Consider the following 22,926-nt stretch of genomic DNA (forward strand, 5'->3'; position numbering starts at 1 on the left):
CACTGCAGTCAGGGGAGCCCGGTTTCCACGATGTGGGTTTTGCGAGATCCTGCAGCTCCATATTTCTCTAACGTCCCTCTCTGCCAGCATCCCTCCTCCCCTTTCATTTCTACTCCCTGAAGGAAAGGCCACATCTCAATGAGTCAGGACTCCTCTGCTGAGCTGTGTTTCAGCGACACCATAACCCTTCCAGGCAGGTGTGGGAAGAAGTCTGTTTGCCTCCAGTATGGACATTCCTGGAATGGGCCCATCCAGAAACCTACCAACTACATATTTCAGACATTTAGTCGGGGAGTCAGTGAAATTTTATAATCTTGACGATCTTAATTATATCTGAAAATATCTATGATGTACTTTTTCAAGCACTCAAAACTTGCTGCCGCCGCCAATATATTCCAGTGATGTTTGGAGTTTGAAAAGACCTGGGGTTTGGGAGGGTCCAAAAAAAAAAAAACGGGGATAGCCTAGGCATTACTGACATTTTGGGCTGGATAATTCTTTGTGGTGGGGCTGTTCTGTTCATTGTAGAATATTTAGCAACACCCCTGGCTTCCAACCACTATGTGTCAATAGCCTCCTTCCAAGTTGTGACAACCAAAAATGTCTCCAGACGTCACCAAACATCCATCCCTTGGGGGAGCGAAATCGCCCTTGGATAAGAACCGTTGGTACAGCCCGATCCTGCAAGGCTGGTCTGAATAAACTGCCACTGAAGGCACCACCTTCCCCCGCTCCTTGAAGGAACACAAGGCTTAGGAGTTCTTCCTAAACACCACACACCCTTGGGAATCGTGCATCACAGAGCTGATGCCACCGGGCTTGGGAAGTTGGGAGGTGGGTGGGGAGAAGGAGCAGGTAGAATAGAAGAGGCAAGAAAAGACAATGGAAAAGCTTTTAGAAATAAGAAAGGTTTATTTAGCAAAAGCCACTAGACTAGTGACAACATCCAGGGAGTAAGTGCACTTACATGAACAGAATCTTTTCCCAGAGAGTTGATCCAACAGAGTTAATGCCACACAGTTTTAGGAAGTAGAGGGCTCAGGGGGAGGGGGCAGAGTGGGAAGAAGCAGTCAGGCAAAGAGAAAATAAAAGGAATACAACCCCTGAATGAGAGTTGAGAGAAGTGAGGCTACGAAGAGGCTTTATAGACAGCATTAGTATAAGCAGGAATATAATTTTCAGTCCCAATATACAGTCCATCCTGTGTAGAGAAATTCTTTCCTGGCTCCGCAACTGTGGGAGCCTTGTGTACCCAAGAGTCTGCTGGCACCCAGGAAAGGCTGGGGCAGGTACAGTAAGGGAGGCGCCCCTGGTGTCCACTTGTCCTCCATACAGGGCAGAGTAGAAGGATGAAAAAGAGGGGGGCAGGAGTTGAGTTAGCAGAGCGAGAAGGAGAGAGGACAGGGTGACATTGCTCGGAGATCAGGTCTGCAACATTCCCTTTCCTGCCCAGTGGCTGGTGACCCTTCAAGGCCCCTAGATCTGTCCTTTGTCTCCTCTACCTCCAACACACCTAGTGCGCGCTGGTGTGGGTCACACTGAGGAGAATGCCAACACACAAACCAGTGCTCCAGGGAGGGCTTGAACTGGGGAAAGAATGGGGCCTAGGTGGGTGGAAACCACTGTGGAGCACCCCGAGGGCAAGGGTCTTAAATGAGTCCCAAGTCAGCGGTACATAGAACTAGTCTCTCCAATTCTTCAATCTCTCCACCGTCTCCTTTCTTCCTTCCCTTGGCAAGGTTTTCAAGACCCTTTTAGAAACTATCCCCCCCACCCACTCTTCTCCCCATCCCAAAGAAGCCTTCTCCTACCACATTCCACAAACCTAATCCACTGGCCTCTGGCTTTGTCCTCAGCCCCTGCTTGCAGGCAGTGGGCCTGGAGGAGCCAGACCTTCCACTCCCCTGAACACCCCAAATTCTAATGAGCTAAGAGGTCCCACACTCAAGGAAGCCCGGGTAGGATTTTGTAAGCTAGCTAGAGAGGCTCAGCCAAACCGGACTCCTAACCTCTCTCCTTTGATCTCATGGTTCTTCCTTCCCTTGTGTATCTGGACCTACTTCCAATGATTAATTAGAAAGTATAACGAAAACAGAACCACCTCTCTCCAACCAAATGCACATTAGGAAAAGAACACAAATCTACTGTTGATTCAAACACCCTGGAGATTCCCATTCTCTTCTCTCTGGTCACTTCTCACAAGCCTACGCACACGTATACACCTTCCCTCACACGTGTGTGTCAATGCCAGCACACGTGTACACACATGCACACACACACGCACCGTCCCATTCCACTGACACCCTCCTGCACCAAGGAAGGCTAACATAAAGCTACATTTATTTCCTTAATTTGGACTTTCTGGTCTAGAAGAAATCCAACTGTAGCTATAAGAAAAGACCTGCACTTCCATTTCTATATCTTATGAAGCCAAGTTAGGCTTGAAGAACTCAATTTTGCAACTACATCCTTACCAATTGATCCCCAAATAACACTGCAGTCTGGGTCTGTGGTTTGCTGTCCAAGATAAAGACTTATTTCCCCAACACTTGGCACTAGCAGGTCTCAGCTCTCTCTTCAGGCACCTTTAAATCTGTTAACAGCCACTTAGGGCCTTACTGGAACCAAGGACAAGTAAGCTAGCCCTCCCTGCCCCAATCAGCTCACTGTACCAGGTGGTAATCTCTAGGCCTAGATGGTGAAAGAGAATTCCACCTGGCACTTTTTAAAGGTGTGCTCGAGGCATGCACCCACAGGGAGACAGGTCAAGGGCAAAGTGACTATCATCTCTGACTTAAGTGGCAGTGATTCTGAAGAGTGGACTTGAGCAGTCTCAGCTACCAGTCTATGTTTGGGTTTTTTTTTTCTGCAGTAAAAACTGACTACTGCCCAGTGGAAGGGACAGGTTGAGAGGTAAGGCTGGGGGCTCCGGGTCTCTGAGGCTTTTATAGAGGCAAGAGTGCTACAAAAGCTTCAGCTGGCACAGCCCCTGAGGCAGGACACAGGGGAGAGAGGGCGGCTTTCCACCCTCCATGTGGATGAGCTGGACTTGCAGGCAGGAGGTGGGCAGGACATCCACACTGAGGAATCAGACCTAAGTGATCTGGGGCAGGCAAGAGGTTGTCCTCCCCACGGGTTTTCACGGCAAGGGCCTGAGTGACAGTAAACTCCCAGTCTCCCTCAGTAGCAACACCTGAAGCCTACCTAGAGAAAACATTTGGATCCAATTCATCTGAAAGCTTATCCCCGCAATGTGACACATCCCAATTCCACGTTCACACTGAAAGGACTATCCTGTCTTTCAGCCTAGAGCGTTCAACCTCTACAATCTTCGCAAGGGCCCAGAGAAGGAATTCCTCCCATGAAGGTCAGGGGAGAGTTAGGCAACTGGTAGCATCCTGATATCCAAACACAAAGTACCTGAGAAGGTACCGATGGCTTCCCTTCATAGTCGGGACCACAGAAGTAGCGGGGGGGGGGGGGGGGGGCAAGGGGACATCACACGACAGAGCAGGGGAGCCTGATGATGCAGCGAGAGCAGGTCCTTCAGCAGCCTGGTGGTCCTCAAGAGGGACCCTTTCCCAAAGCCACGGGCTCTGAGAGGCCCCTTGCCCAACCCCCGCCCACCCAGTAGTCACAAGCAGGAGGGAGGAGCTGAATCACTTCTGGGAATCCAATGTCTTCCCCACGTGACCCTCCAAAGCAAAATCCTAATCCTTTTCTGAAACTGTAAACGCTTCTGGGCCCCTGGGTATTATCCTCAGCAGTGCGCATATTCGCCGGCAGCCCCTACCCGGGGAAGCAGCCCGACTTGGCCCTCCACACCTCGGCCACGGCCTCCGCCTGCTAGCACCACGGCACCTACACGGCGATCTCATCGTCCAGGCTGTCGCCCAGCTCCTGCCTCTGCAGGACGTTCCGCGGGCGGGGCAGCTCCTCCTGGGACCACGAGTCTCGCTCCTCGCTCTCGTCCGTGTTGGATTCGTACTCCGAGGCGATGCCTGACTCTCGGAACTTGATGAGCTCCAGGCTGCCCAGGAGCGGCTCGCCCTGAGCAGGGGGCGGGGTGTCCTCGGGCGGGAGAAAGCGGAAGCACTCCAGCTTCACCAAGCAGTCGCGCCTACCTAAGGGGCTGCCCACCGGGTGGGCGAAGTCGGCCAAGCCCGCGCCCAGGGGCGGCGAGTGCAGGTCCTCTGGCTTCGGGGTCGTGGGGTCACAGAGCACGGGAAGAGCTCCAGAGCGGAAGGTGATCTCCAGCAAGCTATCCTGGGAGCCCACTGGAGGGGGGGGGTGGGGGTGAGAAGAGGGGGAGGGGGCGACATTAGCAAGGTGGTTGGTTTGGAAGCCACCCTTGGCCCACCCAGGTCCCTGGCCAATTGAGCGAACCCTCACAGGGGCTCTTCAGCCCTTCCTTCCACCCCACGCAGCACAGACACGCCAGGCTGAAGGGGAGGAGCTCAGGGAAGGTGGTAAAGGCAGGGCAACGATAACCACATGACCGGCTGGTGAGGCCCGTGGATGCCTTGAATGGGGTGTGTGGTAGGAAAAAGGTACAAACTGAAGAGCTACGTTAAAAGCATGTAGTAACACTTGGTGCAACCTTGTAAACTGGCATTAATTAGAATACAACAGGGCCTTGATAAACAAAAGTAAAAATCCAGAGAGGCTTTCAGAGTGGTGAAGTACAGTGGTTCCCAATCCATAACTTCGGGCCACTTTAAAAACACAGAGTTATCAGCCCTGCCCCAGATCTACCAATGCAGAACCTCTGTGGGTTGGATCTGGGAATATCCATTTTTTAAAAAGCTCACGGGATAGTTTGGGAGAACTACTGGTATAATAGGGAAAGCATTAGACCTGGGTTTGAATCTTGGCTCCACACTTCGCTAGTCCTGAAACTGTGGGCTGGTTACTTAACCTCTCTGAGTCCGTCTCCTCATCTGTAAAATGGGCACACCACCACCTACCACTATAGGGATTAAATGAGATTATGTATATGATCAATGGATATTGGTCCACAGCCAATGCACACTTAGAGCAGCAGACAACCCAGGGACAAGCTCAGGAGGGAGGGCATGGAGACACGCTGTCTTCTAGTACTTCTCAGTGCAGCCTGGGGGTAGCTGGACGTAGAGGCAGGCATCTCAGGCTGGGAGCCAGGCAACCTCTGCCACTAACCAGCAGAGCTAGCTGGCCACAGTTACTCCTTTGCCTTATCCATTAAATAGACAGACTGCTGCCAGCCTTTTCTATGCTGCTGAGTTGTGAAATAGTGCAGGGAGAGTAAACTACTCAACAGTTCGATGTCTCCTGCAGAGCTCACAGAGAGCACGATTCACAATAGGTGCTCAGCGTGTTTCGACTGGAAAAGCCCTCTGAGAAAGAAACGGGCAGCCCTAGCTTACGTGTAAAGAGCCAGGGCCCCCATCGAGGAGAGGCTGGGTGAACATGTGGTCGTGACTGCCGGGGACTTTCAAGGTCAAGTCTGGGCACTGGGCTAGAAGGCAGCTAAGCCCCTCTCTGGCCCTGCCCTTTTGTAATTCCATGAAATGTATGGATGGGACAGAGCTGCCTTTGTTTTCTGCCGGGATACCAGGTCAGGTCAGGTCAGGGGTCCGATAAAACACCACCAAAAAGCTTTAGGGAAGAGAACATGTGGTTCCAGAGCTTCCACATGGAGGTGAGGCTGGGCAGGGCCCTGGCTTACTGGCGTTCTGTCCCGACAGCTTCAGCTCCAGCTCCTGCACCTGCTTCACCAGCAGAGAGATGTGCTGAAGCATGTCCTTGTTCTGCAGCAGGAGCTGGTGCACGCGAGCCTGGGCCTCCAGCCGCGCCGCAGCCTCAGCAGCCAGCTGGTCCTTCAGCAAGTGAACCTGCAGGGGAGGAGGAGGCAGAGGAGACAGCGAGGAGACAGGACAGAGAGAAGAGAGGCACGTGAATGCAAATGCGAGTCCCTGGTGGACGGCCAGGACCAGAGACACCTTCCAGGTTCAATTCAAGACAAAGAAGCCCTGCCCCGGGCAAAATGGGCGCCCGGGCTTGCAATTCAGAGGAGAAGCCGAAAGAAGCTGCTCGCTGGATCTCTCTCTGTCCTGAGTGAGGGCCACGATGTGTCACTCATGTACGACTCAGAGCCCCACACCACGAGCCAAAGGTAGGAAAGAGTTGGGCCCCAGACCCTGCCCCCTGCTCCATCCCTGTCGGAACTCCTTTGACAGCTAACATATGACTGCTGTGTTGAGGCAGGTACATTTTTCTTATCTTGTCTTTTAAAAAACGAAACCAAAAACTGATATACTGACCCACTAGCTAAGAACAGTGTCACAGTAAACCCCCTGCAGTCTTCCCTCTCCCCTTCCTCGCATCCAAATACCGTGAGAAATAGGAAGCCCTACACCTGCCCTTTCTAAGTCAGTGAAATGGCTGTAATGGTCTGTGTTTGCACATCTGTGGGTGGGTGTCAGCTTCCTTCCCTGACCTTCCATTCCCTTTTTATTTCCCAGGGCACCTGGGAGCATGCTTCATACCTGGCAAATGTCAAACGTTTCCTGACTAATAACAGGGCCTCATCCAGCAACCCCAGCAGGGCTGAGGTAAACAGCTTACAGAGACGCCCTCTATGAGAAGAGAGGGACCCTCATCAACTCTCGCCTTCTCATGGTAGAGCACCTGGCAATGGCATACCCCAAATGCTCAGGGCCCAGTAGGGTCTGCTCTTCGTGTGCAATCTGGGTGTGGGGATACAATTCAGTGGGAGGAGAGGTGGGGTGATTCTGTCAGGACCCTGGTTTGAAGAAACTGAGTCACGAGACGATGACAATATTTACACATATGTGACTTTTCTGCTAAGAAGTGGATGAAGGGGTCTCTAGGAGGGTTTCTGAAGGTCCCTGAATAAGCAGAGCTGATGAATTTGGTGGCCTGGACCAAGGCAGCCTGTGGGAAAGAGGGTTTTCTTGAACCGAAAACATGGTGTGGATAAAGACACAGAGTCAGGGTGAGCGGGGTGGGAGAGGTGGAACCGGGAGCGGACGAGAGAGAAGGAAGGAACTGGAAAAGCCAATTCTCTGGCTCAGATAACAAATGCTCTGGATTTCTGAAGAGCAATCTGCTCCAAAGAGATTCACATTCTATCAGGGAGTAAAAGACCATGTCCACACCACAGTCTGGCCAAGCCTGACCCAGGGTCCTGCCAGCCCAGTGTCTGCCCTCGCAGCAGCCAGCACTCGGAGATCATACTCTTGGATGCAGCGGCTGCTTCCCCCGCTGCCCGGATTTAAGGACCTGATCCTGCAGTTGGCTCTGCTTCTAAGTGGGGCCACTAATGAGATTAGTTGCCACTTTCCATTAGTGGCTCCCAAGGTGAGGCCAACCTTTCCCTCAGTGGGGAGGATGCCTAAGGAATCTAAAGTAAATCTGTCCTCCACCAGGTGCTGCTAAGGACAGAACTGATATTTTGGTCCAGAAATCAGCCTCATTTGTTGCCTCAGATAATCTAAAGAGAGATCTAGAGAAGGGTGAGAACAGAGAAAAGAGTGGCAATAATATTTCAATCTGGATATCAGATGGTGGATGGCTATTAAGCCTCTATCTTCCTCGGAAACTGAGGTATGGAGGTAGTTCACCCGAGAGTCCCCCAGATCCTGTTGCTTCTGAGAAACAGGACAGTTGCTGTGGGAAGCCCGCCCCCAGAAAGGCCCCCAGAGGAAAGGCCAACCTTAACCTTCTATCTGCAAGTAATGTAACTTATTCCAACTAAGAGTATCATTGAAAGGAATGTACCGAGCAGACAGAATTAATTATCCATTTTCTATTTTCTTTGGAACAAAACAGAAACATTAGGCATAAATGTGGAACAAAACTTGCAATGCATGTAAACAGAGAAAGTGGAGAATCCTGCCTACCACTAACTGGCATCTCTGGAGGGTTCCCTGCACACACATGCTACAGACTCAGGTGCCTGAACCCCACATCTGAACATCCCAACAGAAGCTGGAACACTTGAGTCTGTTGGTTACTCCCTATGCAACTGTAGGTAAATTCACTTCTACTTGGACCTCACTTTCTCCATCTTTCAACTGAGAGGGTTGGCTAGAGGCTCGGACAGTCTGTGATTTCACATCCAGGTGGACGTAGTGGTCAGTACCAGGGGCCATTCATTAAAGGCTCACTGAAGAACATTTCTAGATTTCCACTGGGAAGTCAGAGAATTCGGACTGGGAACAAAAGAGGAATTCCCTCCTGCAGAAGCCAGGGGAAAAAAAAATTGGAAGTTTCTTTTGCAGGTAACCATTCCAGTGGTGGAGGTACCATCAGTACATAAAAGATGACCCTTGCATCAAATGCTTTCATCGCAAATCCACTGGCACTCAGCACCACGAAAAATGCTGTGTTTGAGTGCTCCTCGTGCCAGACTAAATAAGAATTTTAGCTTTGCAAACGTAGTTATAACATTTCAGGCATTTTCAAACCCTGGGAATGAGAAAGCACACACTGCTGCCGCTGCCTAAACCCAGCGCTAACGAGCCCTTCTGCCCCTGCAGCCGTCAAAAGTGGCAGCAGGCATAAGGCTCCGACCTCTCGCTGCAGCAGTCTACACACCACAGGAGAACCCAGACCAGGCCAAGCTGGGACAAAACAGCCAAGACTTCCTTTCAATTCGAGGCAATTTAATAGTCCCTGTGTTTTGCATATGTGGGCCTGGCCTTGAAGCACCAAAATGCGGCAGCATTATTTTCAGCCTTGGCTCGGGCAGTCAGCTACAGCTGTGTGCTCGCTTCCTCCATGGCACAACAGGAGCAGATAACACCACCTCTTCCCTACCAGGCGGGACTTATTTGTACTCAGCACACTCTTAAAGCATCAGACACCTTTCGCAAAGGTAGGCCATATCAATTTCTGAAAAGGTAGGAGTTAGCTTTGCCTTTCCAGAGCTGTGTGGTCTTTGGCAATGACTTATTCTGGCCACAATCTAAGTCAGTGGGAGGGCCACGCCTGGAGGGCGGTGTCCAGTTCTGCATTCCTGCCACAGCACTACAAGCGTAGGTTCGACCCTGTGCCCTCCAGCTCGGTGCCACTTCCCAAAACTCAGATACCCACCCTCAACCCACCCAGCAACACCAGACCACTGCCCACTGGCTCTCCAGCCTACTTGCCTGGACTCCAGCTCCTCCGCGAGAAGTGGGGGCAGGCCCAGGCTGAAGTTAGGGAGCGGCAGGCACATGGAAATGGCAGTGGAGAGAACCAGAGCGATTTGCCCACACACACACCAGACACACAAGCGGAGGCAGGCAGCGCTGTCTCAGCATGCACAAGGCAGGGACCTGGGCAGTGCACCCAGGGTGCTGGGGACTGGGAGAAGCCACAAGGCCAGACGCTAAATCTAGGGCCTCGGCGGGGTGTGGAGGGTTTTTAGCGCTGTTCCTCTAACTACGGCATACACAATTGCGAAGCATAAGTAACCAATCACTTGTTTCAGAACAAGTGCAAGTGGCAGCAGGTAGAGGAGAAATCTTTAAATAGCAATACTGAGCTGCAGTATAACATTTTCCCCATGAGCTAGGCCAGGAATTGGCAAACTGTGAAGGAGCCTGGCCTACTTAACTGTTGCCAGTCAGCCACAGTGCCCGGATCAATTCTGGAGCTATGTGGGCCCAGCCCGTGGCCATGCGGGTGCCAGCTACATCCCAGCTTTGGTTCAAGGCTTGGCTATACTCTCATTCGCACCCCTGAACTTCTGGTCCATCTAAAAGCAGGAAGCTAGTGCAGCCAGGCAAGCCTCATGCTGGGTCGGGAAAGTGGTCCAAAGGGCTTGGGGTTCACTATTTACACACTGATATCTAATCTAGAAATGCTTAAGAGGCAGCTGAGCGACACCTTTGCCTGGATACCTTTAAGGCCAGGACAGGCCCTTTCTAGGCCAGCTCTGAACCAATTTAGGGAGAGGCTGGGAGAGATCTTGAGGTTTTAGACCAAATCAGAATGCTGTGAAGGCGATCTAAGCCTAGTCCCAATGATAACAGTAGAACCAGACTGGCCTGTGAGAATAAATGGGGGAGAGGGGCATCAGTCATGCAACAAGGGACCCCAAGAGTGCACCTGTTTGCAAGAAACTGTCTTTATCCTTAGCTCTTCTCAGGAGCCACATAGGAGGACTTGGATGCCCCCAGAGCAAAGGAGGATATGTTCCCACCAAAGTGCTGAGGTCACAGTATTACCCACTGGAATTCTGGGGACTGCTGGTAGTTTAACGAAGAAAGAAACCTTGCAGTTTGATGACAACAGAGTCTGACAGAACAAGTAAAAGCTGACCTCATACTGGACACTGTGCAGAGAAACCAAGTATGCCAGATTTGATATATTTTAAATGCATGAAAGATGCCAAGAAGACCTATTAGTCCACCTATATATCTTATATCGTTTATACCCAAAGATATGGATACTAATAAAAAGCCCTTGGATCAAATGCTACAAAGAGAGTGGGAGAGGAACACGCAGAGAAACCTGTAGCTGAAGGCTGGTTTAAGACTGAATTGGTCCGGAGGGCAGGGGAGCGGAAAGCCAGTTGAGAGGTTACAATAATAAGGCTGCTTCCTTCCCGGGCAGCAAAGGAAGGTGCAAACTGAAGAGACTGCTTATGAGGAAGGCAGAGAGGGGCAGAGGAGTCTCCTCCAGAAGCTCTCTGAAGACCTCAAGGTACTGTCTGACCTGAAGATTTTACAAGTCTACGACCCTACCCCAAGTCATTTCATCAGTGAGGGATACTGATGCACTCTGGGTGCCTTTCAATCATGTCACTGCCCAAACTGAGACTCAACCAGGACACCACCAATGATAATCAACAGATTCCAAGTGCAGGAGAGGCTGAGCGTGTCCAGCCTGTGGAAGTGGCTGGAACCGAGAGAGGCTCATCAAGTGAACTGAAAGCACCATGCTCTTCCCCTCTCCTAGCTTCACTGTCTTCAAGGACAGAGGCGATTAAAATAGGGCCAGGGCAGTGATGTCTCCTTGAGACAGATGCTTGATTCTGGGCCAGAGAACCACTCTTAGGGTTTCATCCTGACTGTGGGAGACTTACAGGTCTTGTGGCTTCGCTGAATACGTCGGTCACTGCCACAACACTCCTCTTCTTGTGCAGACTGTACATTTGCAAATAGTTTCTCTTTAGTATTAAGCAGTGAGTTCACATTCAAATGCCTCTCCGACAATATTCATCATGAATATGCATCAAGCCCATTCTTAGATCAATAATAATTACTTGGCAGTTGATATGCTGAAGGAGAAAAGTATCATGGTTGGAGGATGGATTTATATTTAACGGGAAACTTTTGGAAATGACATGAGTTGCTGAACGGCCCTGTGCTGCAGCACGCCGGCTTTGTGCTCCTGTCAGCCATCACACCGGGGAGGAGGGGATTCTCGGGACAGCCACTCCGTTAGTAACTAGAGGAGATGAATTGTGTTATCTGACAAAAGGCAATGATTTTTCCCCCAAATATAAGAAGCCATTAATGACATTCCTCCTCTTTGTTGCTGTTTTGGGAACACCTGCGAATCCTCCTAGAATTAGCACACATCCTTTTGGGTTCATGGTCTGGATTTTTAAAAAGGTTCAAATCACTTGGAAGCAGTGCCCTACTGATTTTACTCTCTTGAAACCTGGCTGCAAAAGGCACCCATGAGGCTGGGCCTCAGGCCCAGGTCAGGGTGAGACTGTTACAAAGAAGGTCTTTTCAAGACCCAAGTCATTGCATTGTTTTGGTTAGGCTGCTGGATGCCTCCTCAAGGGGTATGTGTTGGAAAGGACGGCTCTGCCTGGGTGATTCACTCCACCCAAGGGTCATGAGAAGAGTAAGGAGAAGAAATGATGAGGATCGATAAGAGCTCCCTAGAGAAGTCTTCGTGTTCTCATTCAAGAACGCAGAAGGCCAGCCTGGTTGACCAGATGTAGAATGTCGATGCATAGAGCTGCCTTTCCCGATCTCTCACCAACTCTCCAAACCCTGAAGACCCCACCCTCCTCCTCACTGTCTTCATCTACCCACCCAGGTCCTCACCCTGTCTGACTCTTACCACAGGATTCAGCCTGTAAATGGTACAAATGATTGTGTCTTCACCATTCCCCGATACCCCGTAGAGAAGATGAAGCTCGGACTCACAAGTTCCAAGGAAGATGTGGACTACCATGCCCTCCACAGAAAGCAAGCAAAAGGAATCCCTGCTAAAAGCAGCAGGGAAATCAGCTCACCCCTCCTTTATAAAGCAGCAGTAGCGCAACACGTCTTCAGGGCTCAAACAGCACTTGGCTCCTGAAATCTAAGCCAAGTCTTCTCATTATGGCTCAAACACTACGCCTAAGTTCCTGTAAGTTAAATCCCAATATAATGAACTCCAGGCCAGTATGGTATCAAATTCTGCCTGGAGAAATCTTAAAAAAAAAAAAAGAAAAAAAAATCCTTCCTGGAATGCGTAGATGACTAACAGAGGCCTGGAAACCCCTATGGACAAGGTTTCCAGGGTGGTAGCTTCTGCAAGGGTGTTTGGGACAAATTCATACTTCAAACTCTTTTAAGAGTGGTATCACAAAGTCACATCTGTCCTGACTCCAGAGGCGTCCCTTCCCACCCCAAACACCAGGAAATTAAGGTAGGAAAGGAAGGGTGAAATTATGTGCATCTTGTTCCTTAGTAAGTTCAAATCATTATCCAACAACATCCAGCCAAGCCAGCCAAGCCCAACTCAGAGCGGGGGGTACACGGGAAGCCAAAACGCTTCTTCCCATTTCAACCGCGTCCCCCATCTCTCCCCTCCCCGCCGCCCCCATTCCTCAACAAGCAACGACCCAACAGCGGGAGCCATCCCTCATAGCTCGCTAGGCTGTAAACCTGCCCTGTGCCCCTCGCTAAGGAAGGCGCGTCAAGCCCATGAGAGTGGAGCCTGCGAAGTAGGGAGGAGGCTGAGGAGAACCTGGGCCACAGCCACTTGCGTCTGTTGCTGCTGCTGCTGGAGGAGCTGCTGGAGGAGCTGCATCTGGTGCTGGGTGGACAGCGGCGTGCCCGCGCCCAAGCCCGGGGCCTTCGAGGAGGAAGAGGGAAGGAGCATCCTGGGCGAGGCTGTCAGCATGGGCTCCTGGGGGCGGGGTGAGACCTGGCGGAGAAGAGGAGACACGGCGTGACCCTGGGCAGGCGCCACCTTTAGGGGCCTCACTCTGCCTTTCATACCTACAGCATGTAGGAGGGTGGGGTGAAATGGCCCGCTTTTAACCAAGAGCTGGAAATGCTATGTCTCCAGTGGGAATGTGGCCAGACCCGCACAGAGGAGATGATGATCTGACGGCCTGGGCTGGGACCAGAGAGTCAGAAAACGCTGTTTGGACACCTGAGTTACTGATGCCGTGTGATGGGAGACCAGGCAGCTGAGACCATCCCATCTCTTGCCCACAGCTTCCAACTATACCATGTTGTTGAGTTACTTGAGGTTCTGGACTTAGAGGGATCTGCCTCTATGAAAGATAGCTACCTACCACCCCACTATGAGGCGGCTTCTACCTTTACTTTGTTGTGTTCTTAGGGCTCCCTCTTCCAGGCTCTGCAGGGTTGGCCACACGTGAGGGAGGTGCTCCAGCCCAGCACGGCCTCCTCTCACAGGGAGAGCCACCAGGGAAGAAAGTCGGGACACAGATAGTGGTCTGGAGAGATCCTCTCTCTGAAAGGGGAAAGCAGTTTCCATTCCCTTCCCTCCTGTCTCCCTCCCGGTAGTTGGACACTTTCATTAAGACGGTTTCTGTGAGGCAGAGAATTCAAGCGCAGGGTTGAATTTGATCTCTGGCAGCTCTGCTGCTGGTCCTTCTGCAGATGTGCAAGAGGAAGCACCCAGTGACAGAGGGCTTTTGCCACTTGCAGAGTACAAATTGGGCACCAAAGAAAATATCAGGCAGACAATCTGGAACAACATTGCCCTTCAAACTAGACAGGTTTTTCCTTCTGATGAACCAGCCTAACGACTTCCACTTGAGAAAAGGCACTGCATGGTGAGGAAAGAGAGGCACTCCTGATACAGGGAACTGGCAGGGAATCTACAGGAAGGGCAATTTGTCAGTATTTTCCTCCTGTTGGTGGGGGGGGGACGGGGGGGGTTGTTTTGTCTTTGGGTTGGAGGTTCTTAGTTTCTTAACCTGGATCATATCAGGAACTCCTTGAGGGCGTCCATCATCTCACCCGTAAGATACGAGCGTGAAATTGATGATGCCTGAGGTGGTCTGGCAGTTTCTAACCTCCAAGGGGCCGATCTCCAGCCTCCCCAGGAGCATCAAAGGCACACAACTGCTAGCTGCAGGCAGAGGCAGCCCAAACTCACTCTGCTCCTTCAGCTAAGCCCCCGGGGATCACAGCACGTTGTGCAAGGATTAGCCATGCACAGGTATTGTGCAGCGACGAGGTGCCATTCAAGGTGGGGCTTCCACTGAGAAGAAGGGGACCGAGTACTGATGGGACCCTGGAGGGTGACGCGCATAGGAATGAGCTCTGTGGCATCCTGACACGCAGCGGCGTCTAGCATCCACACACGGGGACTGAATCTCTAGAAGTTAGGCCCCTCTGAAAGGAAGTAAAACATGCTCTGGAACCACCACCGTGCTGGGGAGCGCCTCACTCTAAAGGTGACCCGGCAGGGGCTAAGAGGTGACTGACCGTGGCAGAGGCTGTGACACAGACTGCTCTGGGAGGTGATATGCGTGCAGACCACCTGGGTGGGCCACCTCCGGCTTACCTTGGAGTCTGTGTGGGAGCCTCCTTCCTTCCCTACTGCGTCGAGGTCGGTCACACCTCGGCTGAATTCCAGGGCATCGTTCCCTGGGAGCGGGGCCTCAACTGCGTCGATGTCCGTCTCCTCTGCGGTGGCCGTGGAGGCCCTCTCGGCTCCGGTGAGCTGGCGGCCTACAGGGACAACAGAGAGGGCAGGGAAGGGATCAGCCACACTAAGAACAACGCCCTACTTTCCCAACACTTTAGTTTTCAGCTGTGTCACGCCTAGGGATGCCACTGGCTTTGTGACATTTTCACATATCTTTTCACTCAAGTCCGTTAAATTTCCAATCCAATAAGATGTTCACATTTTAATATCCTTTTGAAGTCCAGAAACAAAGACAACATTTCCTCAAGCCTGGACATGACTGCTTTGCCAAGCTGGCATGATGTTTATGCTGACAGGGCGTGGGGACCCTGGAAGAAAGGGATGACAGTCATCTCGACCTCATCCAAACTCAGGAGTGGAAACAGCCCAGGGAAAGAACCCTGAACTGGGTGTCCAGAGATGTAGGAGTTTCCCCCACCATGCTCCTAACGGGCTGTCAGATAAGGGGTAAATCACCTCACTCCCTGGGCCCCAGTTCCTTCAACTATACAGTGGAGGCTGAGTTAGGTGGGTGGGAGGGTTGCAGACCTGAAAAATAAGGACAAGGAGATCCGAGGCCCCATCCCACACAGTACATCAGTCTCCCATCCTCAGAGCCTGCCTCTGACCGTCCCCCAGGGGCAGAAGCTAGGGAAGGGCCCCGGAGAAGGCGGCAGTGGCAGGGGAGAGACGGGTGGCTGGTTTTCATGTCTTGTCTTGTCTATTTCCCACTTGCCCCTTCCTACTGAAGACAGTGACCATGTCTTTGATCACATGCTCAGCACATGTATGAAATTCCTACTGTTTCTTATTTTTCTTCATTCCCTGTTCCTCTCTCTTTCCTGGGCTCTATAAAAACACCTGGCAATTCTCAGGCATTTCCCAGGAAACATTTTTTTCTCTACATTTGGGATTAGGTTCATCACTACTGTCTTCAAATAAAACTTTTTTTTTTATTTTTATTTTTTTTTAATTTTTACCGCGACGCTTTCCAAGGCACGGGCCCCTCTCTCGGGGCGAACCCATTCCAGGGCGCCCTGCCCTTCACAAAGAAAAGAGAACTCTCCCCGGGGCTCCCGCCGGCTTCTCCGGGATCGGTTGCGTTACCGCACTGGACGCCTCGTGGCGCCAAATAAAACTTCTTAAAAGCCTTCAGAGACCAAGCACCAATTGTAAAACTGCACAGGCTAATGTAAGTAGGAAGTATGAAGAGTTGATTCCTTAACCCTAAGGCCAACCCAGGGAGCCAGGATTTGGTCATTTGAGGGCCTGCCTTGTAGAACAAATAGTTCTAACAAGTCTTCTCATGCAAACCCATACGAGTCATCGGGGGAAGCAAGGCGGTATTTAGAAAGCTAACAGTGTGCTTGGTTTTCCTGCTGGCTGCTCCGGGAGCTGGGAGACGGACTGCTAAGGGTTGCAACGGCATGGAACAGAAAGGAGGGCCCTGGACCACGGCCTGGCAGGGCAGCTCTTCTGCTACTTTGTAAACCAGCCGGCAGGAGCACAGGGAGTGGGCTGCTTTCTACCGCCTCCTGCACCCAGAAGTGACCTTCTTGACGATGAAGAGGTTGATCCTGTGAGAGGGAGGCCGATGGATAACTCGTGACTATTTCTTAGTAGGTGGATGGTGTTGGGAACTGAGCATCTGAGTCTCCTTGCCCGCAGAGGAGTGAGCAGGTTGAACTGGGCCTGCGTTTGAGGAGAGATCTCCATCAGTCATCAGGAGGGACTGGCTCCTACAGCACCGGGCATCCATCTGTCAGTGCACTTACTTAGCACATGATATCAACTGTGCCCTTCTGGTCTTGAGACCAAGGGTGTATTTCATTCACGTCTCCCAAGGATCTGGCACAGAGAAGGTGTTCAGTAAACACTAACAAAGGCAACAGTGTCACGACAGGGTAGCAGAACAGGGAAGTGGGCTATAAGAGGCGGCTGCCCCTCATCCCTGGAGATCCGAATGACGAGAACTAAGCAGCCCTCCAGAGGGTCCGGAGATGCCCAGGCCAGGAGCCCAGAAGGGATTGGAAAATCTCTTAGGTTCTAGCTCTGCTTCTGGGGGAGTCATTAAAAAACAAACTTCTCAGCCATTCTCTTTGTACTAGTGGAGTTCCCAAACCAAGCCTGACGTACATGAAGTCACCAACTATGGGACTGCTTTTTGAGAGACTTCCTGCCACTCAGTGGGTTCTTTGATGATCACATTTGGAGTCTCATAGATTTAGTACAGCTAACGGGTAGAGAGTACAAGCATACCTATTTTATTGCACTTTACAGATATTTCATTTTTACAGATTGAAGGTTTATGGCAAACCTGCATTGAGCAAGTCTACTGGCACCATTTTTCCAACAGCATTTGCTTACTTTGTGTCTGTGTCACATTTCGGTAATTCTCACAATATTTCAAACTTTCTCATTATTTGTTATTAGGTGCTATTCATTATTTGTTATGATTATCTGTGATCAGTGATCTTTGCTTATAATTATTTGGGGGCACCATAAACTGTACTCATATAAGACAGCGAACTTAATAAATGTGTTCTGACTGCTTCACTTGCCAGCCACTCCCACCACCCCCCCACCCTGCCCATCTCTCTTCCTTTCCTTGGGCCTTCCTATTCTCTAAGACACAACAATATTGAAATTAGGCCAATTAATAACCTTACACTGGCCTCAAGTGTTCAAGTGAAAGGAAGAGTCACATGTCTCTCATCTTAAATCAAAAGCTAGATATGATTAAGCTTAGTGAGGAAGGCATGTTGAAAGCCAAAATAGGTCAAAAGCAAGGCCTCTTGCAACAGTTAGCCAAGTTGTGAATGTCTAACCCAGAACAAGGCACTAACTCCCTTAAATTCTATGAAGGCTAAGAGAAGGTAGGAAGCTACAGAAGAAAAGTTTGAAGCTAGCAGAGGTTGGTTCATGAGGTTTGGGGAAAGAAGCCATAACCATAACGAAAAAGTGCAAGGTGAAGCTGCAAGTGCTGATGTAGAAGCTGCAGCAAGTTACCCAGAAGATCTAGCTCAGATCATTAATGAAGGTGTTTACACTAAACAACAGATTTTCCATGTAGAGGAAACAGCCTTATATTGGGAAGATGCTGTCATTCAGGACTTTTATAGCTAGAGAGGAGAAGTCAATGCCTGGCTTCAAAGCTTCGAAGGACAGGCTGATGCTCCTTAGGAGCTAATACAGCCAGTGACTTCAACTTGAAGTTGAAGCCAATGTTTATTTACCACTCCGAAAATCCTAGGGCCCTTAAGAATTATGCTAAATCTACTCTGCCTGTGCCCTACAAATGGAACAACAAAGCCTGGATGACAGCACATCTGTCGACAACATGGTTTACTGAATATTTTAAGACCACTGTTGAGACCTACTGCTCAGAGAAAAAGATTCTTTTCAAATTATTACTGCTCATTGACAATGCACCTAGTCACCCAAGAGCTCTGATGGAGACGTACAAAGAGATTAATGTTGTTTTCATGCCTGCTAGCACAGCATCCATTCTGTAGCCCATGGATCAAGGAGTAATTTCAACTTTCAAGTCTTATTATTTAGGAAATACATTTCATAAGGCTATATCTGCCATAAGTAGCAATTCTCTTGATGGATCTGCGCAAAATAAATTGAAGACCTTCTGGAAAAGATGCACCATTCTAGACACCATTAAGAACATCCGTGATCCATGGGAAGAGGCCAAAATGTCAACATGAACAGGATTTTGGAAGAAGTTGATCCCAACCTTCATGGATGACTCTGAGGGGTTCAAGACTTCAGTGGAGGAAATAACTGCAGATGTGGTGCAAACAGCAAGAGAACTAGCATTAGAAGGGGAGCCTGAAGATGTGACTGAATTGCTGCAATGTCATGATAAAACTTGAGCAGATGAGGAACTGCTTCGTATGGATAAGCAAAGAAAGTGGTTTCTTGAGATGGAATCTACTTCTGGCAAAGATGTGTAAAGACTGTTGAAATGCCAACAAAGGATCTAGAATATTACATAAACTTAGTTGATAAAGCAGTGGCGGGGTTTGAGAGGATTGACTCCAATTTTGAAAGAAGTTTTACTGTGGGTAAAATGCTATAAAACAGCATTGCCTGCTACAGAGAAATTGTTTGTGAAAGGAGAGTCAACCAATGTGGCCAACTTCACTGATGCCTTATTTTAAGAAATTGTCCCAGCCCCCCCCGCCACCTTCAGCACCCACCACCCTCATCAGTCAGCACCCATCAACACTGAGGCAAGACCCTCTACCAGCAAAAAGATTACGGTTTGCTCAGATGACAGTATTTGTTAGCAATGAAGTATTTTAAAAGTATGTACAGTTCTTTACATATAATACTATTGTACACTTAATAGACTACAGTATAGTGTAAAGGTAACTTTTATATGCATTCGGAAACCAAAAACTTTGTGCTACTCGCTTTATTGCAATATTCATTTTATTGCTGTGGTCTGAAACTGAATTCGCGCTATCTCCTAGGTATGCCTGTATAGTAACAGATCTGTTAGAACCAGGGGGGTAAAGCTGGGGTAGAGAGGAAGAACAAGCTAGATGGAGGGATATTATTATTGTGTGTGTGCCTGTTAGTGTATCAGATAACACAATATCTCGAAAAGGGACCCACAGCAAATGGTCTTCTCCAGGTCCTATCAGACAAGGGACAAAATCTGGTATTTGCAACGTTCCTGACATCGACAAGCCCAAGGGACAAGAAATGATACGAAAATCTTGTGGTAAAACCAGGAAACTTACAGGATTGGGCACTATGGATTTCAAATTGTAATAGGGACAAGTAAGACTGAACTTGGGGTAGGGGGTGGTGCTTTTTAAACTGTTTATTTAAGCTATACTGGATACATTGGATAGTCTCTAGACATATGCTGATTTCATTCATCTATTCAATAAGTATTTGTTAAGAACCCTGTATACAAAAGAAATCTACTGGGCATAAAGATGAATAAGCAAAATCTGTGCTTTCAATGCTTCCCCAGCCTGATGGAAGAAACAGACATAAACCACAGATGCAGCGTGAGGCTGTATCACCTATGAGGGAGCTATCCAGGGTGCAGGACAACAGAAGAGGAACATCTAAGTCAGGCGGGTGTTAGAGAAGCCTGTGCAGAGGGGAAACACCACCTGAGGAAGGAGTACCGGCTAAGGCAGGTGAAGGAGCAGGCAGAGGGGAGGGGAGGCCATGGAAGGCACTCTAGGCAGAGGGCAAGGCAGGGGCAAAGACACAGAGGTACAGAAATCCACAGCATGGTGGAGGCACTGCAAATGACTCTGCGGGAGGGACCTGACCAGGAAGAGTCAGGATCTGATCTTGAAGGAAGGAAAGCAGGTAAGTAATACCAAAAGATTTTCATTTTTTCAAATTTCACCTAGGGATGATGTGGAGGATAGATCTATAAGGGACAAGATAGAAAGCAACACTCTAGGTGAGAAAGATGAGGGCTTAAGCTAAAGAGGTAGCATAAGACAGAGCAGAGGGGACAAATCTGAAATACCTTCAGGGGTGCAGAAATCATAGGACTTGGTAACCAACTGTCTGTGGGCGTGGAAGGGGGAGGGAAAGAGGGAGAGAGGAGGAAATGGGGAGGGAGAGAGAGAGGAATACAAGTAGAATGAGTTTTAAAACTCTGATTTAGGTGACTGAGTAGAGACTGGCATCCTTTAGGGAAAATTGAGGAGAAGGAGGATTGTGGATAAGAGAATGAAATTGTGAGAGTCTGTAACAGCTAACTGGAGATATCCACTATTCATAAGTGGAGAGTTCAAGAAAAAGGTCTGGGCTGCAGTTAAAACCATGGGAAGTCAAAAAAGAGCACAGGGACCAATCCCAGGAGAAATGCCCACACCTGAGGGGTAGGTAAAAAGAAGAACCTACAAAGGATGCTGGAAAGCAGCTAGCGGAGAAAAAAGAAAGAGTGCGGGGTGGCGGTGGGGTGCCCCAGAAGCTGGGGAAGGGGAGTGCTTCATTCCCAGTGGTGCACAAGAAAGGCTGGTTCAATTTGCCGACTAGGTGGCCCTTCAGTGACCTGGACTGGTCATTTCAGGAAGGACTTTCAGGCAGCAGACACCAGATCACTGGAGGTTGAAGGGCTAATGGCGAGGGTGGGGTAAAACGTAGACAATGAGTATAAATGTGTCTCTCGCAAGAAGCTTGACTATGGAGAGGAAAGAGATAGGCTGGGGGAGATGCAGGGACAAGGAAGGTTTGATTTTTGGTTTTTTTATGATGGAAAAGACTTGACCTTATCTATCTGCAGTGGGGGGAAAAGTCAGCACAGTAGAAGATTCGGGTGATGATTCAGGAGAGAGAGCTGATGGCTCAGGGTTTAGGAAGAGGCGAGATGAGGGGAAAAGCAGAGGCAGTGAAAAGGTTAATCTCGGACAGGAGACGAACATCGTCCACCAAGACGGAAACTGGGGATAAGGGAAAAGCAGAAGGACTGCGGAATGGCAAAGTAGCCTGGGGCCAAGTCTGGGGACCACAGATGTGTAATGGACCAGCGTCACAGGGCAAAACGGATAGGTACTGTTGGATGAATGCAGAACTTTTTACATGTCAATTATACCTCAAAATAAAATGGTTGGGAAAAGAAAAAAAGGATTATCAGCTCAGTCCAAAAGTACTTGAAATGGCCACTTTTTGCCTCAAAATTGCAACAGCAATAGCTTAAACTCAAATAGTGCTTACTATGTTCCAGGCACTAGTTTAAGGGATTTACATGTCTTAACTCATTTATCCTTATAACCACCCTGAGAGTTAAGCAATATTATTATCCCCATTTGACAGATAAAGAAACTGAGGCACATAGCTGGTAAGGCTGGAGCTGGGGCTCAAAGCCTGCCAGTCTGGCTCCAGGCTTGGTGCTTTTAACCATTGCACCACCTCGTCTCCCAACAGGCTCACTGCTTCCACCTGTAGTCTCAGCCACCCTGCTTTATCTTCGTCATTGCATCGACATCCCCTAAAATGGTCTTGTTTGTCATCTGTCTGATCCCCCACCCCAACTTTCAATGTGAGCTCCTCGCCAGCGGGAACCTTGTCTTGTTCACAGTATCCCCAGAATCGAGCCTGGCACATGCGGAAACTTGATAAACATCTGCTGAATGAAGGAAGGGGACTGAAACTAAGGAGAACCAAAGGATCAGGCAGTGGGGGCCTGATGAGATGGAAGAGCAGGTGTGGTGGGAGCGTGGAAGTGACACAAGGTCAGTGGTGTGCTTGCTTGAATAAGCCAGATGCCCAGGTCCAGCAGATGTAACAGGTACACAGTAAATACTCCTGAATCCACTGCTCACTGTCTAGATGGCAAGAGTTTTATTTTTAAGAAGCTCTAATCTCCAAAGGGCTCCAAGCCCTTCCCCACGTTGGATTGTCTGCTGCCGTGGGAAGAGGGACGCCTCCAGGGGAACGGGATCTCTCCCAGGAAACCCTCTCCAGGAGTCAAAGAAACTGCACAGGGCAAAGCAAGGCAAGCGGAACAGGGGCAGTGGCCCCACCTGGCTCTGAGCCCCGAGTACTGGCCAAGGGCAGCTGCTGCCAAAAGATACAAAAGATAAATCTCCCCCAGGGTAGGGAATGGTGGGAAGAATGAGGGAGGAAAAAAAGGCAGGCAGAGAAAGAAAGAGAGAGGCAGCACACACAATGAAAGTGAGGACTTTCATTAAAAGCACTCCCGAAACCCAGAAGGGAAAGGGCTGACAAGACATCAAAGAAGACAGCAAGGCCTCTGCACTTTCCAATTCCTCCAGAGTAAACAAGTTTCCTCTGCATAACGAACGGCCTGCCTGGGGCAGCTCCACTGGAAAGATAAACACTGCATTAAATGAAAGCTCCCTAATGTGGAAGCAAGATTCTTGTTAAAAGGAAAAGAAAACCTGCCAACCAACAGTTCCACTGTGGAGCTTCAAGGTGCCCCATTACACAGAAAAATCCTAATGGAGTCAATGAAACTCTTCTGGGTGAAGAATTTACGGAAAAAAGGAACGTGTTCCTAGCAGTTTATAGACAGTAAGGAAG

General features: G+C 49.6%; 1 protein-coding gene across 6 annotated transcripts in view; it reads right to left on the minus strand.

Moving 5' to 3' along the window:
- C3H1orf226 (chromosome 3 C1orf226 homolog) overlaps positions 1 to 22,926 on the minus strand; it is a 309,505-nt gene that overhangs the window by 14,401 nt on the left and 272,178 nt on the right. For 4 of the 6 annotated variants that reach the window (XM_061183173.1, XM_061183172.1, XM_061183174.1 and 1 more), the window contains 4 exons: positions 14,767 to 14,933; positions 12,967 to 13,146; positions 5,708 to 5,873; positions 4,125 to 4,277 (listed from right to left, as the gene is read on the minus strand). In XM_061183173.1, the coding sequence (XP_061039156.1) occupies positions 4,125 to 4,277; positions 5,708 to 5,873; positions 12,967 to 13,146; positions 14,767 to 14,933 (666 nt within the window). Of the gene's footprint in view, positions 1 to 3,793; positions 3,816 to 3,865; positions 3,971 to 4,124; positions 4,278 to 5,707; positions 5,874 to 12,966; positions 13,147 to 14,766; positions 14,934 to 22,926 lie in introns of those variants that run through there. The other 2 variants (XM_061183176.1, XM_061183177.1) reach the window with 2 other exon arrangements.

Source organism: Eubalaena glacialis, chromosome 3, assembly GCF_028564815.1.
Source record: "Eubalaena glacialis isolate mEubGla1 chromosome 3, mEubGla1.1.hap2.+ XY, whole genome shotgun sequence".
In the NCBI taxonomy this organism is placed as follows: domain Eukaryota; kingdom Metazoa; phylum Chordata; class Mammalia; order Artiodactyla; family Balaenidae; genus Eubalaena; species Eubalaena glacialis.